This window comes from Excalfactoria chinensis, chromosome Z, assembly GCF_039878825.1.
Source record: "Excalfactoria chinensis isolate bCotChi1 chromosome Z, bCotChi1.hap2, whole genome shotgun sequence".
NCBI lineage: Eukaryota > Metazoa > Chordata > Aves > Galliformes > Phasianidae > Excalfactoria > Excalfactoria chinensis.
The window spans coordinates 4,158,106-4,173,894 of record NC_092857.1 but is presented as its reverse complement, the minus strand read 5'-3'; the positions used below and the strand labels follow the sequence as shown (position 1 = coordinate 4,173,894).

General features: G+C 52.1%; 1 protein-coding gene across 1 annotated transcript; it reads right to left on the bottom strand.

Moving 5' to 3' along the window:
- Positions 1–10,787: 10,787 nt before the first annotated feature.
- LOC140263871 (rho GTPase-activating protein 32-like) lies at positions 10,788–15,348 on the bottom strand. Its single transcript, XM_072359182.1, has 10 exons — positions 15,298–15,348; positions 15,027–15,108; positions 14,429–14,572; positions 13,893–13,995; positions 13,600–13,732; positions 13,322–13,404; positions 12,852–12,959; positions 12,339–12,484; positions 11,000–11,145; positions 10,788–10,862 (listed from the first exon to the last, which is right to left on the bottom strand). The coding sequence occupies exons 1-10, from the start codon at positions 15,346–15,348 to the stop codon at positions 10,788–10,790; spliced, it is 1,071 nt and encodes a 356-aa protein (XP_072215283.1).
- Positions 15,349–15,789: the final 441 nt, after the last annotated feature.

Below are 15,789 nucleotides of genomic sequence, written 5' to 3'. Positions count from 1 at the left end.
AGCAATAATGCACACCATGTCTCCCACCTGCAAGAGATTGAAACGTCAACCCCAGCTTCAGCACAGCTGTGAGGAAAACACAGCTCAAATAACTGCCTTCTTCTGCACTGCAGAATAGCCTAAACCTTGACAGCAATTGCTCCAGTTTAACCACGGGCATCAGCTAGCAGGGCTTTCTGAACACATCTGCACACTTCACACCCGGTCTGCTGTTTGTCAGAGACCAGGCTCCCATACTGGGCAGGATCTGCTTGATCACAAGGTTCAAATGCCCAATCCAACCATATTGGAGAGATGGCTCAACTCCTCCCGACCCAGCACAAGTCTAAGCTGGAACCAAACCTTCCAAGCTTCACCTCACCAGACATTCTGAAGGTGTCTGAGAAGATTCCTGAGCCGTTCACACCCTAGACTACTCTCCCGCGCACGACACCAAGGAACGCCTGGAACTGCTTACCTCCAGGGAGACTTCATCCGGCCCCTGTGCGACGTAGCGCTTAATAACATGGGCTGCCGCAATTGCTGGAACGTTGAGAGAGGACTCCGCACGCACCAGCTGCGGCTTCCACATGTTATCAGCCTGCAAAACAGAGCACAGGCCGTGGTCAGGAGCTGAGGACAAACCAGGAGGATTTCAAGGGGAGGAGCACATCTGCAGAGAAAGCTGCAGGAAATGCGCTCCGTCCTGATCAGGAGCACTTCAGAAGGAGCTGCACGTCTCATGACAGTCGTTTCTCTTCCTGCTGTGCAGCGGGATTGCCAGGCCATGCAAAAATGCATCTCCCTCTACACAGACTAATCAGCAATGGCACTGGCGCAGACAGGCGGCCTGGCCCCCTTTGGCCCACTCTTTCCTGCAGGAGACTACATCTGCAGCTCCCTCTGCTGGCTCAACACAGGGAACAAAGACAAGCCAGAGCTTCATACTCTACCTCCGTCGCTGCCACCTCAGGCTCACGTCTGATCTTGCTGCACTCAAGGCCCATCACACCAGGTGTGACAAGCTGGAACAGAGCAGAAACACACTTCTGTTATCTCGATTCACACAGCACAGGATGGAGAGACTTCTTCAGAACTACCCTTGCATACCCTGCGGCATAGGCAGGTGTTCGAGAAACTACCCCTTGCTTCAGTCTATTCCAACGTGACAGCCTCTTAGGCAGCGTTGTGCCAAGTTGCTATCCCTCTGCCAGCAGATGGGGACTCTGGCACAGAGCAGCAGATGCATTTGCGCAGAGCGCTCTGACAGTGTGACAGCAGGGCATTAGACAGCACCCTTCTGAGGGCTGAGCTGGAGGGCAGTGAAGAAACCCACAGAATGCAAAACAACAAGGTGGGACAAAACATGGCACGTACCTGGCAACAAGATCACCTCAGGCTACCTGCAGCAGTTCCTGGTCACTCTGCTCAGATCTTCTGAGAGCAAAAGCTGCACCAAGGCAGTGGGCGGAGGGTGGGCAGAGGAGAGAGAAAGAGCAGGTCAGTGAGCAGGGCTAAGACAGCCATGGCAGAACGCACACAGCACAACTGTCCCATCCACTTGCTGCAAGACATGCTGAGTCTCAGGCTACGGGATGCCTGTCCGCCCAGCAACATGACGACGCATCCACAATTGAGCACAGAAGACGACGGAAGAAGCATGGGACGGGTGCCACCTTTACGGACACCCCCTTTGGAACGTGTCTACCGGGGGAAAATTACGTCTGATGCTCAAGAGTAAGCAATACGGTGCTGGGAGCTCCGACAGCCAGCACTTCTCAACACCTCGCTGCCCACCCGTCCATCCCACGCTGGCTCAGCTTACCTACAGGATGCTGCGCACGATGACACTCAAACAAAGGCACTAAAGGCACAAGAACAACAAGAAAACCAACCACTCCGAACTCCTACTCGCCCACAAAGGAACACAGAACGCACCGCCCCTCCCCTCATGCCAGCCGCTTATGACATCACCAACAGCCACCAGCCTGGTCCACCATGACCCCCCACAAGGGGGGGAGGCAAGACCACGTGGTCACATCAGATTCCAACACGGCACCACAACATTCCAGAACTCACTGTGGGGTTGGAATTCTATCCTGGTGTGGCAGCGCAATGGGAGGTGTTTGGGCACAGCTGAAGTGCTGACAGACATCGCAGGTTTCCAAAGGAGGGTGCCAGATTCACTCTCAGCATTCTTTTGCAAAGCTCTTTGGGATGCTTCAAACCCATTTCACTGCCTAGGTCATTTCTAGAAAGTCCAGCTGACAAATGCTCACTTTGTCTGGGTAACGCCTCTATGCATCATGAATGAAAAGTAAAATTAAATGGGCACGCCACCCTGTGAAACTTACCTCTCTGCTCTTCTTGTCAGCCAGACACCTAAGATGAGCATTACGGGTCACTGCTCCTGACTGAAGATTCACCCAAGTCTGTGTTCCACTCTGCTCCATCTCAGGGTCTAAAAGAAACACAGACAGAGATGATCCTTTGCGCAAATGAAAGCGCAGGCTGCACGCCTGTTCTCTTTAGCAAGAAATACTACTTGAGAATCCACAGATAGTTTTTGGTAGTACTTGAATCCTCATTTGGGGCTGGAGCTCAAGAGGTCAGCACATCAGAAATAACACAATGTGCAACTGGAAGACGTGTCTCAAAGCCCAGAAAATCCCAACTCTCTAACCTTGGCGCAACTCACCAACCAAGAGCCAGGCCTTGACAACTTGGCTGATCTGAGCATGCGGGGAGGTTCCACACATTGGACCAGAAGTGTCCATTTCCACTGCAGCTCCATGTAGAGAATACCACCAATCAGCAGCAGGTGTGAATGCAGTCTTTCACAAGCTGCACAACGAGTCTGTTCTTAACATGGGGAAAAAAAAAAAAACAACAAAAAAAAAAACAAAAAAAAAACCACACACACCCAAAGATTCCTGACCAAAAAATGTGGGAGTTAATAATGACCAAAGAGGTTCCTGTTCCTCGGCCTAATCCTCTCACCCCAACTACTGGGTGATGCCCACAGGCTTCAAGTCAGGTTGCAAATCCATTGGACTCCTGTCACAGAACTATACCAGAAAGGATGTCACACATGTCACACTTCCATACATTTTGCACCAGAAACAGTGCTGCCAGCAGGAGCGGAGAGGTGATTGTCCCCCTGCACTCAGCACTGGTGAGGCCGCAAATTGAGTTCTGTTTCCAGTTTTGGACCCCTCACTGCAAGAAAGACACTGAGGCTTTGGAACATGTTCAAAGAAGGCCAACAAAGCTGGTGAGGTCTCTGGAGCACAATGGGGCCATATGAGGAGAGGCTGCAGGAGCTGGGAATGCTCAGCCTGGAGAAGAGATGGCTCAGGTGAGACCTTCTTGCTCTCTGTAACTTCTTGAAGGGAGGTTGTATTGAGCTGGGGGTTGGCCTCTTCTCTCGTGTCGTTATTGATAGGACTACAGGGAATGGGTTCAAGCTGCAGCAGGAGAGATTCAGGCTGGACATTAGGAAATATTCTTCTCAGAAAGGGTGGCCAGGCTCTGGAATGGACTGCCCAGGGAGGTGGTGGAGTCACTGATGCTGGGGGTGTTCAAGGAACAACTGGATGTTGTGTTGAGGGACATGGTTTAGTGGGAGCTATTGGAAATAGGAGAACGGTTGGACTGGATGATCTTTTAGGTCTTCACCAACCCTGGTGATTCTATGCTTCTATGATTCATATGCTAAGAAGCAAGTAGAGGCTCTTTTGTTAAATCTTTCAATAGAGAGAAGAGTTTATACCTGCTTCTCCCGACAACAGAAACACGGTACCAGCTTTCCAAGCCCACCCGCCATACAGCAGGCGGACAACGCACACGTAAAGGAGCACGCACATCGCCTCTGGCATAACTCGAGCCCACAACCCACCTGCAGATCTCTGTGGATTTCTTGCGTTTTACACCGATGCAGCCTCGCTACAGCTCCATGGGTGTCACACCAGGCCCTCAGGACCTCTTTCTCTACACACCCCACCGGCAGGCCTTGGTCCATGAGGATTGCCACCTGCCCTCCTGAGCAAAAACAAGCACTAAGAATGAGAGCAAAGTGCACGATTCGCCCTGGCATGGCCCAGGCCCCAGTCCTACCAGACAGACCCTGGGATGAAAATGGCTCCACAAACCCCAGATGGACACCAGCAAACAAGAACTTGATCGGATCCAGTCCCAAGCAAGCACCTAGCCTCCCCAGGAAACTCTTTGCCGTCAGCTCCGTCATCGCCATTCCTTTCCTTCTCACCTCAATCCCAAAGTGGTTTCCACATCTGCCAGCACGTGTTACCTCCCACCTTCTCATCACACAGTGTTTCAACAGCACCAAACTTGTTTCTGGGGCCCTCCTTCACCTCACTGTGCTAACACTCATGATTCAAATTACACAGAAATCCTAGCAGAAGTTCTCGGGGAGAACTGCGCCTAACATTCCACCTTCCACAAGCAAACAGGCCCAACACATGGTCGTAAAAATGCTTTCATCAAAAAGAAGCAGAGATGGCACAGGACAGGACAGACGTACTCGGTGTGCACATTTGAAGCCATCTCAGAGCCTAGTCGTTCTTCCTCCAAGACCCCTGACTTCTGTTAAAAGCTGAACGGAATACCTGTTTCCATCAGCTGCCACCATCCCAAACATCCAGCCTTCTTGCGGTCACCTGATCCACACATCCCTTTTGCTCTACACTTGATTCCTGCAAGAGAGATGGGAGCTCGGCACGCACACCATCCTTCCAACACCCCATCCCAGCAGCAAGGGATCACAGCACTAACACAGCCGAAACAAAAAGGGTTTGTGAGTTTCCTGTTAGCACTCAGTGTGAGCAAATCTACCACTGAGCAACACCGTGAGCCCCCACTCACCTCAGCACAGGTCAACCTGTAACCCCAGTCTTCCCCTATCCATGTACACACTCACACCCGTGCACCACCCTGCCTGCTTTGCACACCCCCATGCACGCGCTGCATCTTGTGCACCCCTTTGCATTCACAGATGTGTGCAAACCTTCCCTGGGAGCACCTACGTGCCTACACCTTCCACAAACATCCCTTTGTGTGCACCCGTGTGCAACCCAACTCCTCAGCACACGCACGCATTTGTGCCACCCTGTCCACGCACTCACCACGTGCCCTCCAGCATCACTGCTGCCTCCTTCGGTACCGTACCCATAGATGCTTCAGAGATCATTAGCAGGGATTTCCTTCCTCCCCTCAGCAGCTGCTCCTGCACTCACCTTCATTCCTACTGAGATATCGTCCGCTTCCAGCACCAGCTGACCTGCAAGAGAGAAAAAGGAAAGGTGGGATTCATGCAAACTCAGAAGCCCAAGGCTGCATCACCACCACGTATGGCAGCCTCGGGAAGTCAGCTGCAACAACAGCCTTTGTCAGAATGGAAACAGGCACCGTCAATTAAGTGTGACCTTCGAAGTCATTGCCACCATCAGAAATAGGCACGGAAATCGCTCACTTCACTGCAGGTGGTTACCTCCAAATTCTTTTGCTTTTGGGAAAATGTGGACACGGAATTGAAGGACACCAGAAAAGTGACATCTACTTCCCTGGAGGTGGTTAAGCTGGGAAGCAGGACTTGAGCAAGAAAAGCTTCTCAGCTCCCTGTAAGGCACTAAGTGATGGGATGATTTCCCATACCTGCAGAAATCCTGACCTCTGCCACAGGTGGGTCAGTGACACAAAAGCAGTGTCCTTGGTTCTCAGCCTTACCTTCTCATGCTGTTCATCTTGCTGTGCAGCTCCTGCTCTCAATAGTCTTCTTATGCTCCCACGGGACAGGTAGAAAATGAAGACACAGCCCCTGCCACCAAGGTCAGCTCTGCAGCACACATGACCTGAGGAGCACTTGGCTACTCATGGAAACTGCGCAGTGAAAGGAAGATTGCTGCATGTTGCGCTTCTTCTTCTCCTGGCTCAGAAATTAATTTTGCTACGTAGAAAATGGGAAAAGAAAAAATAAATAAATAAATAAATAAATAAAGCAAAAGCCTGACACAAAGCAGACGTGCTTGTTACTATGGAATTCTGCAGGGCAAGGGATTTGCCCTCTATATGAAGAAGCTGACTGCAGAAGACTAAGAACAGCCATGATCACATTGAGAACTTGTGGGTAAAATTAGGGACTAAACCAATCATGGGCTTCTGCAGCTGAGGGTCTGCACCAGGCCACCTGGCCCAGGGAGACTGTTGATGGGCCCTGCTTACTGCAGCTACCAGCAGCACCGCGCTCACTGACTCTCAGCTTGATGGGGGATTCCAGTCAGGCTGAGAAATCAGCATGGCTGGCTGCCAGCTATCTCAGAGACTGCTGGAGTGCACTGAGAAGAACTTTGTGGCCCAAGCATTGAGCACACCAAGCAGAGGGGAAGCATTACTGGACATGGTGCACGCCAGGGGTTAAGACTGGAGGTGGTCAGGGCTGTAGTGACCATGCCCTCCTAGAGTTCCTCATCTCAAGGAATGCGGGCCTGGCAAAAAGCAAAGTCGGGACCCTGAGCTTCAGCAGAGTCAGCTGCAGGCTGTTCAAAGAATTACTGGACAAGAGCCACTGGAAAACTGTTGTGAGGGACAAAGGAATGGAAAAGAGATGGTCACTTGCTCAGAAAAACTTTCTCAGAGATGGAGCTCTGAGCTTCATCCCGACCACATGAAATCCAGCAGAGGAGGCAGGAAAGCAGCATGGCTGAACCTGCTGCTTACAGGGAGCAACAAGAAGGAAATGGAGAAACAGCAGAAACGGAGACATGCAGCCTGCTCACTTTGGTGGCCTTCTACAGCAGAGTGACAGCATTAGTGGGGAAAGGAAAAGCAACTGACATCACTCAGACAGACTTCTGCAAGGCCTTCAGTGTTGAGTGAGTTTCCTGAGAGCACTCAACGTGAACAAATCTACCACTGAGCAACACTGTGAGCCCCCACTCACCACGGCAGAGGTCAACCTGCAACCCAGCCTTCCTCCTATCCACATGCACACGCACACACGTGCGCCACTCTGCCCCTTTTTGAACACCCACGTGCACGCGCCGCATCGTGTGTCCTCATTTGCATTCACAGACGTGTGCAAACCATCCCTGGGAACGCGTATGTGCCAACAACTGCCAGAAAACATCCCTTTGTGTGCACCTGTGTGCAACCCAACTCCTCAGCACACCCCTGTGCAAGCACACATTTTTGCCACTGCGTCCATGCACTGTCTGTGTGCTCACACACACTCACGCATCCACATCCCGTAGTGCAGCCCTGTGCGCACACACACAGACACATGTGTAACCCCTTCCTTTCACTCCCAAAGTGCACGCACACACCGGTACCACAATGTCCTTGTGCAACTCCAACACTCTGCACACCCCTGTGCAAGCACATGTATGTGCATGCTCATCCTTGCACACATACCCACTGACCTACACACACCTGAGCAACCCCACTGGTTTGGACACTCATGAACACAAATGTGTGCAACACCATCCGTGCACAAATCCACACACACACACAAACACACAACTCATGGAACTCCACTGCTTTCAGCCATCCTGTGCACACTCACGTGTGTCATGCACTGATTTCCCAGCCAGTCCTTGTGGGCTCTCTTACTTAGGACGGGAGTGCAAGGGAGCAGCCAGAAGCTGTTTGCATTCCCTGCTGACTCCTGGGCAGGTTTGTTGGCAATGGTTGGGTTGCTTTGCTTCTCCTTGGGAGGTGGGAAGGAGCTTTGGGTTGGAGGCACATCCCGTGCCAGAGCATCCCGATGGCACGCGTGGGATCAGCAGGTCTGTCAGAGAAGTGGGTGAGGTTGCACGCCAAGCTGCAGCAGAGGTCCCAGCACAGCTCTGCACCACGCTCTGCCACGCTGGGCAGCTTGTTCCTGGCTCAGCAGTGCCATCAGACAAGGAGCAGGGAAGGAAATCAAGGATGGGGGTACCATCAAACACAGTCCATGCATGCCTGTGCAGACCCACAGACCCAGAGCTTGAGGGTTGTTTCTGCTTTTGTAGCATTTGCGTGCTGTAGCTGAGCAAAAGCTTCTGCTGCTTGATTCTTCTTCTGCAAGAGCCGCCTACCGGTAAATGGCTTTGGGGATGGAGGATGTGACAGAAAGCATCTGTCTCCACCACAGCGGAGTTACACTTGGTCTAGAGAGTGAGAACGGCAGGCAGTACTGCCTGATATTGGTCAGGGTGAGCTCCTCCTGCAGCAGCGTGATGATGGCAGGGCTGCAGACGATCTGCAGGGCCAGCTCCTAGGTGGGAGCTGGGAATGGACACGGCAGGAGGACAGAGGTGTTAGGGAGCAGACAAGGCAGTGGAGAGCATCAAAAGGCCCTGAAAAGCATCACAAAGCCACAGACAGGAAGCTTGGGGTTTTCATGAGCAGCATCCAGGATGCTAGAGACTATTTGCTCCCCTACAAAACGGTAACAGAGCTCTCGCTGATGCAAGCTGAGCTGCCTTGCTGTTTCTTGCATTCATCCCGGTCAATGTGAATGAAGACTCGGAACACAGTCAAGGTGTTGTCTGAGCACCAGGGTGCCTTTATTCAGCCAGAGAAAGGAGGATGGGAGAGGTCCGGGGAAAGATAGGATTCATCCTCTGTTGTTGAGGAGAGAGTGGCTCAGAGCTCGTGTTGCTGCCTGGTCTCTGGGACTGGAGGCCTGACTGCAAGTCCCCCTCCAAGAGGCTCGGCTTCTCCTCAGTGACACTGCCTTGGTCCTGCTTGGAGGTGCCGCTGTCGGGGCACTCGGGCTGTCTTTGGGCTGGGCTGCACTACAAAGGCACCGCACAGGTCACCCATAGAGAATTTCATATGGGCTTCATCCTTCCTTGGTTGGGGTTTACTATGAATTCTCACAAGTGCCAGAGGCAGTGCTTGCAACCATGGAATCCCAGCCTCTTGGCCAACTTTTAGTATTTGCAGCTTAGATAAATGGTTCCTCTTTTCCACCTGGCCACCTGACTGTGGCCTGTAAGTTGTATGCAACTGCCAGTTGATTCCCAATAAAGTACTGATTTGTTGAACCACTTTAGCAATAAAATGGGGGCCTCAATCTGAAGAGATTGTTCCTGGCACCCAGAACCTTGGAATTATTTCCTGTCACAAAACTTTTGTTTCTTCCCTGCCCTGGTTAGTCCAGCACGGGTATGCCTCAGGCCATCCTGAAAAGGCATCTGTTAAAACTAACATGTATCTGTACCCCCCTTTTCTTGGGAGCTCTGAGAAATCTACCTGCTATTCTTGTCCTGGATAATTATCTCCCTATTTGCCCTAACTGAACTTTGTGGCCTGTGTTAGGATTATTTGGTAAACAAACTTCACCTTGCTGGGTCACTTGCCTAACGGCAGTATACCAATTTCGGGTGACCACTGGTTGAACAAGATATTTATGTAATGCTTCTGCTCCCCAGTGAGTTTTCCTATCTTCAGTCACCACAGCCCATCATATGGCTGCTGGAATAATTACTTTCCCTAGTGGTGGAAAGGTCCATCCTTCCTCTTTTACCTGCCCTTCCAAATTGTTTATCAAGTTCCAATACTCTTTTGAGTGCTTTGGCTCACCATCCACCTGCATGTTACCATCTGGAATCAAGGAAGCCTCCACCACCTCACCCTCTGCCGCTCGCTTTGCTTCTCTGTCAGCCAGCGCATTTCCCATTCCTTCAGCACTGTCTCCCCTTTGGTGGCATCAACAGTGCATTTTAGCAACCTTCTCCAGCTGTTGGACTGCCTCCAGGAGTCTGACTATTTCTTCAGTGTGTTTAAGACCTGTCCCTTGGCTTGACAACAGTCCTCTTTCTTTCCATATTGCTCCATGTGCATGAACAGCACTAAAGGCATATTTTGAATCAGTCCATATCTTTATCTTCCCATGTCGAACAAAGCTGCTCCTGTCTGCGTACCAGATGTCTTCTGCATCCTCCAGTGGCTCTTCTTTCAAGTCTCTGCGACTGGAATATACTGCTTCCATAGTCTCTAAACAGTCGTGAGACACAGGTTCTCCTTTTAATTGCACTAAGAATTCAGCTGGATTTACAATATTTGTTACTGTTATTTCTTCATCATCTTGCTCCACTAGAATGGCTTTATACTTCAAAAATCTCTGAGGGGAAAGCCAATGTCCCCCTTTCACCTCCAACACTGTAGAGACCATGTGGGATATCAGTGTAGTTATCCTCTGCCCCATTGTCCTAATGCTGGGGTCTTCATTAACTCCTGTTTCAGCTGCTTTCAGACAGGCCACAGTCCAGGCAGGTGACTGTGGTTTCTTGCTGGCTCACGTCAGTCCCTTCAGCAGAGCAGGGAGAGATGAGTGCCTGAACCACGACAACCTCCTTCTCTCCATCTCTGCTGTCACACGGAAGGCTTTCATTTGAATTGCAGCCTGACTCCATGTCCCCCTCCAAGAGGCTCGGCTTCTCCTCAGCGACACTGCCTTGGTCCTGCTTGGAGGTGTCGCTGTTGGGGCATTCGGGCTGTGTCTGGGCTGGGCTGCACTGCAGAGGCACCGGGCCACAGTCCAGGCTGGTGACGGTGCTTTCTGTCAGGCTCGGGGAAGCCCTTTCAGGACAGCTGGGAGAAATGAATGCTTCAACAACGGTCACCTCCTTCTCTCCGTCGCTGCTGTCACATTCAAGGCTTATATTGGACGTGCAGCGACTTGGGCTTCCCATGAGCTGTCCATTGATGGAAGCACTCTCTGAGCCACCAGCACTTGACCCGGCTCTTCTGGCCTCACAAGGGCTCGATTCACCTAGGAAGCAGTGGATACACAGGGGTTAGTGTCAAACTCTCTCTGCCCCTGGAGGCAAAGGCTTGGTTCTGCCTATCAAGTAGGCTTCAAACAGCTTGAGAGGCTCCTTTGGGAAAACAGGGGTCAGCTGAAGATGTCAGGAACGGGCTTGAATGCCGGAAGGAGGTACAAGCCCACTGAAAGCATCAATTCTAACTGCGTTGCTGACAAGCAGTGTTTTGAAAGCTGGATTTGCACCCTTACCTGCCAGGACCACGAGTTCTGCTTGTGAGGGCTCCTTTGCACTGCGCTGAAGTTGGCGTTTGCCCACAGAAGATGGTCTGCGCAGGCAGAAGCAAGAACACCAGCTGACAGATGGTGATTCCTCCCTCTTTCTGGGAGAACTTGGTCTGGAGAGAAAACAGAGCATGCTGTCAGTCGTGGTGCAGGGTGAGGGAAGAGTTGCACCGAGCCCTTGCCAATAGTTGCCCGTTCCTGGCACTGCCTGCTTTCTGCTGAAACGCAGCTTGGAAACGCGCTCTGTTTCAAACAGCAGAGGACGCTTCCATTCCTACAGCTCAGCCCTCAAGCCCTGCTGGCTACATTCCTCTCAACCATGTCAAGCAAGATGCAGAGCATGTGAGCAAAGGCTCCACAGCCGGACAGGACAGGAGCTGGCAGGCGTTAACTGCTTTATGAGGAACTGTGCAGCCATAAGGGAGGCTCAAAAGCATCTCTGACTCTTACGTTAACAGCTCCTCGGCCTCAGCTCACTGCCATCTTTAATTTCTAGTGCCAGCAAGACTCACCAACAGCTCTGCCTAGAGTTGTGTTAGTTGAATCCTTGGCGATATAATGGACAAAAAGTAAACCAAGAAAGCCCACCTGACCAGTGATGATAGGGGCTGGAAAGGGAAATCCTCTTTACCTTTGAGATGGAAAATCAATGATTGTGTGGAATCTCCCTGGTACGGCTGCGGGGTCTTCCTCCACTTCGATGTCGCTGCTTTGTGCCACAGCAGGAGAGCTGCTCTGGCCTCTTCTCAGAGCCTGCGCCTCCTGCAGGGTGAGCAGCTTTGTGGCAGGAGGAGACTCCCGCACAGACTCGGGCCCAGGTACAGAACTGTGCCCTGCAAGGGAAAACCGCAGGTAAGAGGGAGGATCAGAAAGCAGCAGCACAGCCATCCCAGTTCTGCATTCTTCTCAGACTTGCTTATCCGAGCCACTGGAAGAAGAGGAGCTCAGAGTAACTGGATGCTCAGAGGTATGCTCGTGGCAAAGGACACAGTCATCATTAAGAGCTGCGCACTGTAGCAAAACAGGCATTAAAAAAAAAAGCCCTAGAAAACGGATCTGGGAACTCAGAAAGCTTTGCTGCCACACTTCAATCATGCTTCACCCCCACTCAAAACATCCTAAAGGCAGGGATGGTTTTCTCCATGTAAAGTCTGGCCTCGGACATTCTCGGGATCCAGCAACAGGGTGCCATATTCTCATCTAAGCCCAGAAGCCTCCTGTCCCATCTAGAGTCAAAGCATATTTGAATGATCTTGTAGAGGGCCTGGATTGGATAAAGATCAAGCTAACGGAGGAAGACGCTCACCTGCTCCCTCTCCCACGGCTGACGTGGATTTGGTGTGGAAGAGGACGTCTGTGTTGCCGATCAGGAATTCCACCACTGCTGCCTGCGTCTGCACTTCTAAGCAGGCAGCTCCTCCGCTGACGCAGGCAGACTGGCTCTGCTGGGATCTGAAGAAAAGGCAGATTTTACAAGTCGTTCCTCCAACACTGTTTCCCCAGGCCTGAAGTTTTGCAGCCCAAAGCAGTCCAGCTGGGCTCTGGAGACTTCCGCAGTGGGCAAGCAGCAATGCCACTGACAAAATTCTCCTGGATGATCAAGGACACAGCAGTCCCAGCTCAACAGGAGAGCAGAAACTGCCATCTAGAAATTGGGCCCCTGGGCCTGGGGGAGAGCAGTCCAGGCTCCCCCTCTGCTGCCAGCCACTTCTGACAGCTTTTACAGGAGAAGAGCACACTAGAGGAAGAAGAAGGGAGGACTGCTTTCTTTCTGGAGAGCAGAACTAAGCGTTGTGCTTCAACAGAAAAAGAAGTTTACCTTAAGAGGTTTGGAGCCCACACGATTGCTAAATTCTTAGCGTCCATATTGGTGACCGAGCTGCTCCCAGCAAGAGACGCCAGATGCCTCATCAGGTATTCCAGAGTCCTGGAAAACAAGAGGGGCGGATGTTCAGCACCAAAAAGCAAGCCGTGCTGCAGTGCACAAAGCAAACCTCACTTCATGCTAGTTGATGGCATTGCTACCGTCCCTGAATAGGAAGTAGATAAAACGTTCCCAGTGCCACCACGCTGCAGCACCAAGCCCTGCAAAGCACAGTCGCAGCCATCGGCTGCACCAACCGTGCCCCCGTGCCAAGGAACCGACCCAGTCCATTGACCCCATGCAGCCTTCAGCCGCTTCAGCGTGCAGACGCATGATGTTGCAGGTGTCAGGCAACACCTGGAATCGCATCATCGCCCTCTGAAAGGCAGCAGGGCTGAGCTCAGCAGACCGAGCGCAGCACTGACCTGTAGTGAGGAGCGGGCAGCTGCTGGATGGCGTCCTTCATCCTGAGCAACCGCTCCTCCTCCGTAGCAGCACAAGCAGCGTCCTGGAAAAAGGCAGGAAGGCATTCAGACACCAGTCAGCCTAGAGAGCTGCCACAGCTTTGCGAACCGTGGGGACAGCGCGCTGGTGCTCAGCACCGAGGCAGACTTGATGCCTTCCAAGAGGCATCGGGGGAACACCGCAGCATGCAGCCTGTGTCATCAAGGCCAAGCAGTGCAAGGCATTGCCCTGTGCTTACCGAGAACTTGTCATACAGCTGCTCGGTCACAAGAGGGTTCGGGAGCTCCCTGAAGTACATCTTGCATACGGAGCTCACGCTGTGAATGTCACGGACGCTGAGCTCAGGAACCTGCTCTGAATCAAATTCATGGCTGCAGAGAAGGACACAGAATTGCGCAGAGGGCTTTGAGAAAGACGAAAACAAGTCCAAAGCCACACCAAGTACAGTCAAGAAAAGGAAGGGCTTCCTCTGAACGCCCGCAGCATGGCACATGCCCCTACTGACAGTTGCGTCAGTCACAGCACTCTTACCGTAGTCGCTGGATCTTGGACGTGACGCCGGACAGGCGGTAGATCCCCCGCACCACGCCATGCTGCTCGATGAATTCAGAGCAGCTCTGCAGGACCTGGGGGACTACAGAACAAGAGACAGCTGTTAGCTGAGCTTCTTCCTCAAGTCCTGGTTCATGCCGTGCTCTTCTCACATCCCATCCACTAAGCCCAGCCAGGCTACCGCTTGCCTCCTCCTTAGAGGAGAAAGCTGGCAGAGACAGCTGTGAGGAAACTGCACAGAGATGTGTTCTTGGCTTTCCAGAAATGCCACCACCTATCAACAGCCTGGAGAAAGTAACTCTGGCAAAGCCACAGACACTGCAAGTCCCATCACAGCTCCCTCAGGAATGGAGGAATCCAATCTCACCACCACAAGAGCTAGGAAAAGGATGCACTATGCTCTCTGTGGCCAGAAGCCTTCCTACGTTTTCAGGCTGAAAAACTGCTGGATACGATCTCCCTTGCATCTTCAGATGCCCAACAGAGGAATATCTCAGGAATGGGCTGTTCCTTACCATCACGGCCAGAGTGGAGAAGGTGCTCCCCCAGGTCACACCCAAACACCCCTTCCTTCTCCGGCTCCGGCTGCTCCGCTCTCCTGGGGCGCGCCTTCACCACCGAACGAAGGAAGGGTGGGAGCTTGCCCCGTTTCTTCGGCGCTGCGAAACAAAACAGAGAAACCAGTTCATTTCAGGCTTGGATTGGTTGGACGAGCCCGAGCGTAACGCATTTGACAGAGCACGGAACAATGGGAAGAACATTCCCAACCAGGACATGCAGGAATGGATTTTCCCTGTCCCTGCAAGTGCCCAGGGCCAGGTCAGAAGGGGCCCTGGACAGCCTGCTCTCGTCTCCTGCTAAATGCACAGACAGGCTGGCGACCCTGAGGATCCTTTAGGCTCCTTCCAATCCCAAGCCATTCCAGGAGGATTCTGTGACTTCCCCAAGCCCAATAAGAAACACAGTGGGATTGGGCCAGATCTCTGCGTGTTTCCATGGACCTTAATGCAGTCCTCTTGCTAATCTTGCTCAACTCGGGCATTAACAAAACCCCTGAAAGCCACGCTCTGGCCTCATTTTACTAACCCGCAGTATCAAATGTAACATGTGTACCTGGCTTTGGCAACGAATTGACGAGGGACTCTGGAACCTTTCCGCTAATGAGTTCCACACACTCACTAGGGAAAGATCCAACCTGTAACAAGAACAAAAAGACAGCTGGGCATTAGCCCGAGCCCAGAGCCAAAGGGAAGGTCCTCTGACACCGACACAGGGCAACTGTTTGCATCCAGAAGCCATCCTGTGCAGGCAGAGCAGCTCCAACCTGAGATTCCTGACTCTACTGAAGTTGTGCTGTGCTCTCGTGTTGGAAGCATGTGCCTACCTGAAAGCCACGCTTGCCTCTCCACCAGGGGCTCAGCTCCTTTGGTGGCATAGCAATAATGCACACCATGTCTCCCACCTGCAAGAGATTGAAACGTCAACCCCAGATTCAGCACAGCTGTGAGGAAAACACAGCTCAAATAACTGCCTTCTTCTGCACTGCAGAATAGCCTAAAGCTTGACAGCAATTGCACCAATGCAGTCCCCAAGGCATTTTCCTTTCTAAAACTGAACTTTGAGGGACAAGAGTTACACAACATACACAAGACAGCCGTGCACTAGGAAATGGCTCTCAAAAGCAGCAGGCTCTATGACAAAGCCTATGCAGGAGCTCCAGTTTAACCACGGGCATCAGTTAGCAGGGCTTTCTGAACACATCTGCACACTTCACACCCGGTCTGCTGTTTCTCAGAGACCAGGCTCCCATACTGGGCAGGATCTGCTTGATCACAAGGTTCAAATGCCCAATCCAACCATATTGGAGAGATGGCTC

What these genes read in the sequence shown, in the direction of transcription:
- LOC140263871 (XM_072359182.1), bottom strand. Translation starts at nt 15,348, where the DNA reads ATGCCACCAAAGGAGCTGAGCCCCTGGTGGAGAGGCAAGCGTGGCTTT. An exon ending in GAGGCAAGCGTGGCTTTCAG is followed by an intron (nt 15,109 to 15,297) that starts GTAGGCACATGC and finishes TTCTTGTTACAG; the next exon opens with GTTGGATCTTTCCCTAGTGA. An exon ending in AGCCGTGGGAGAGGGAGCAG is followed by an intron (nt 11,146 to 12,338) that starts GTGAGCGTCTTC and finishes TTTTCTCTCCAG; the next exon opens with ACCAAGTTCTCCCAGAAAGA.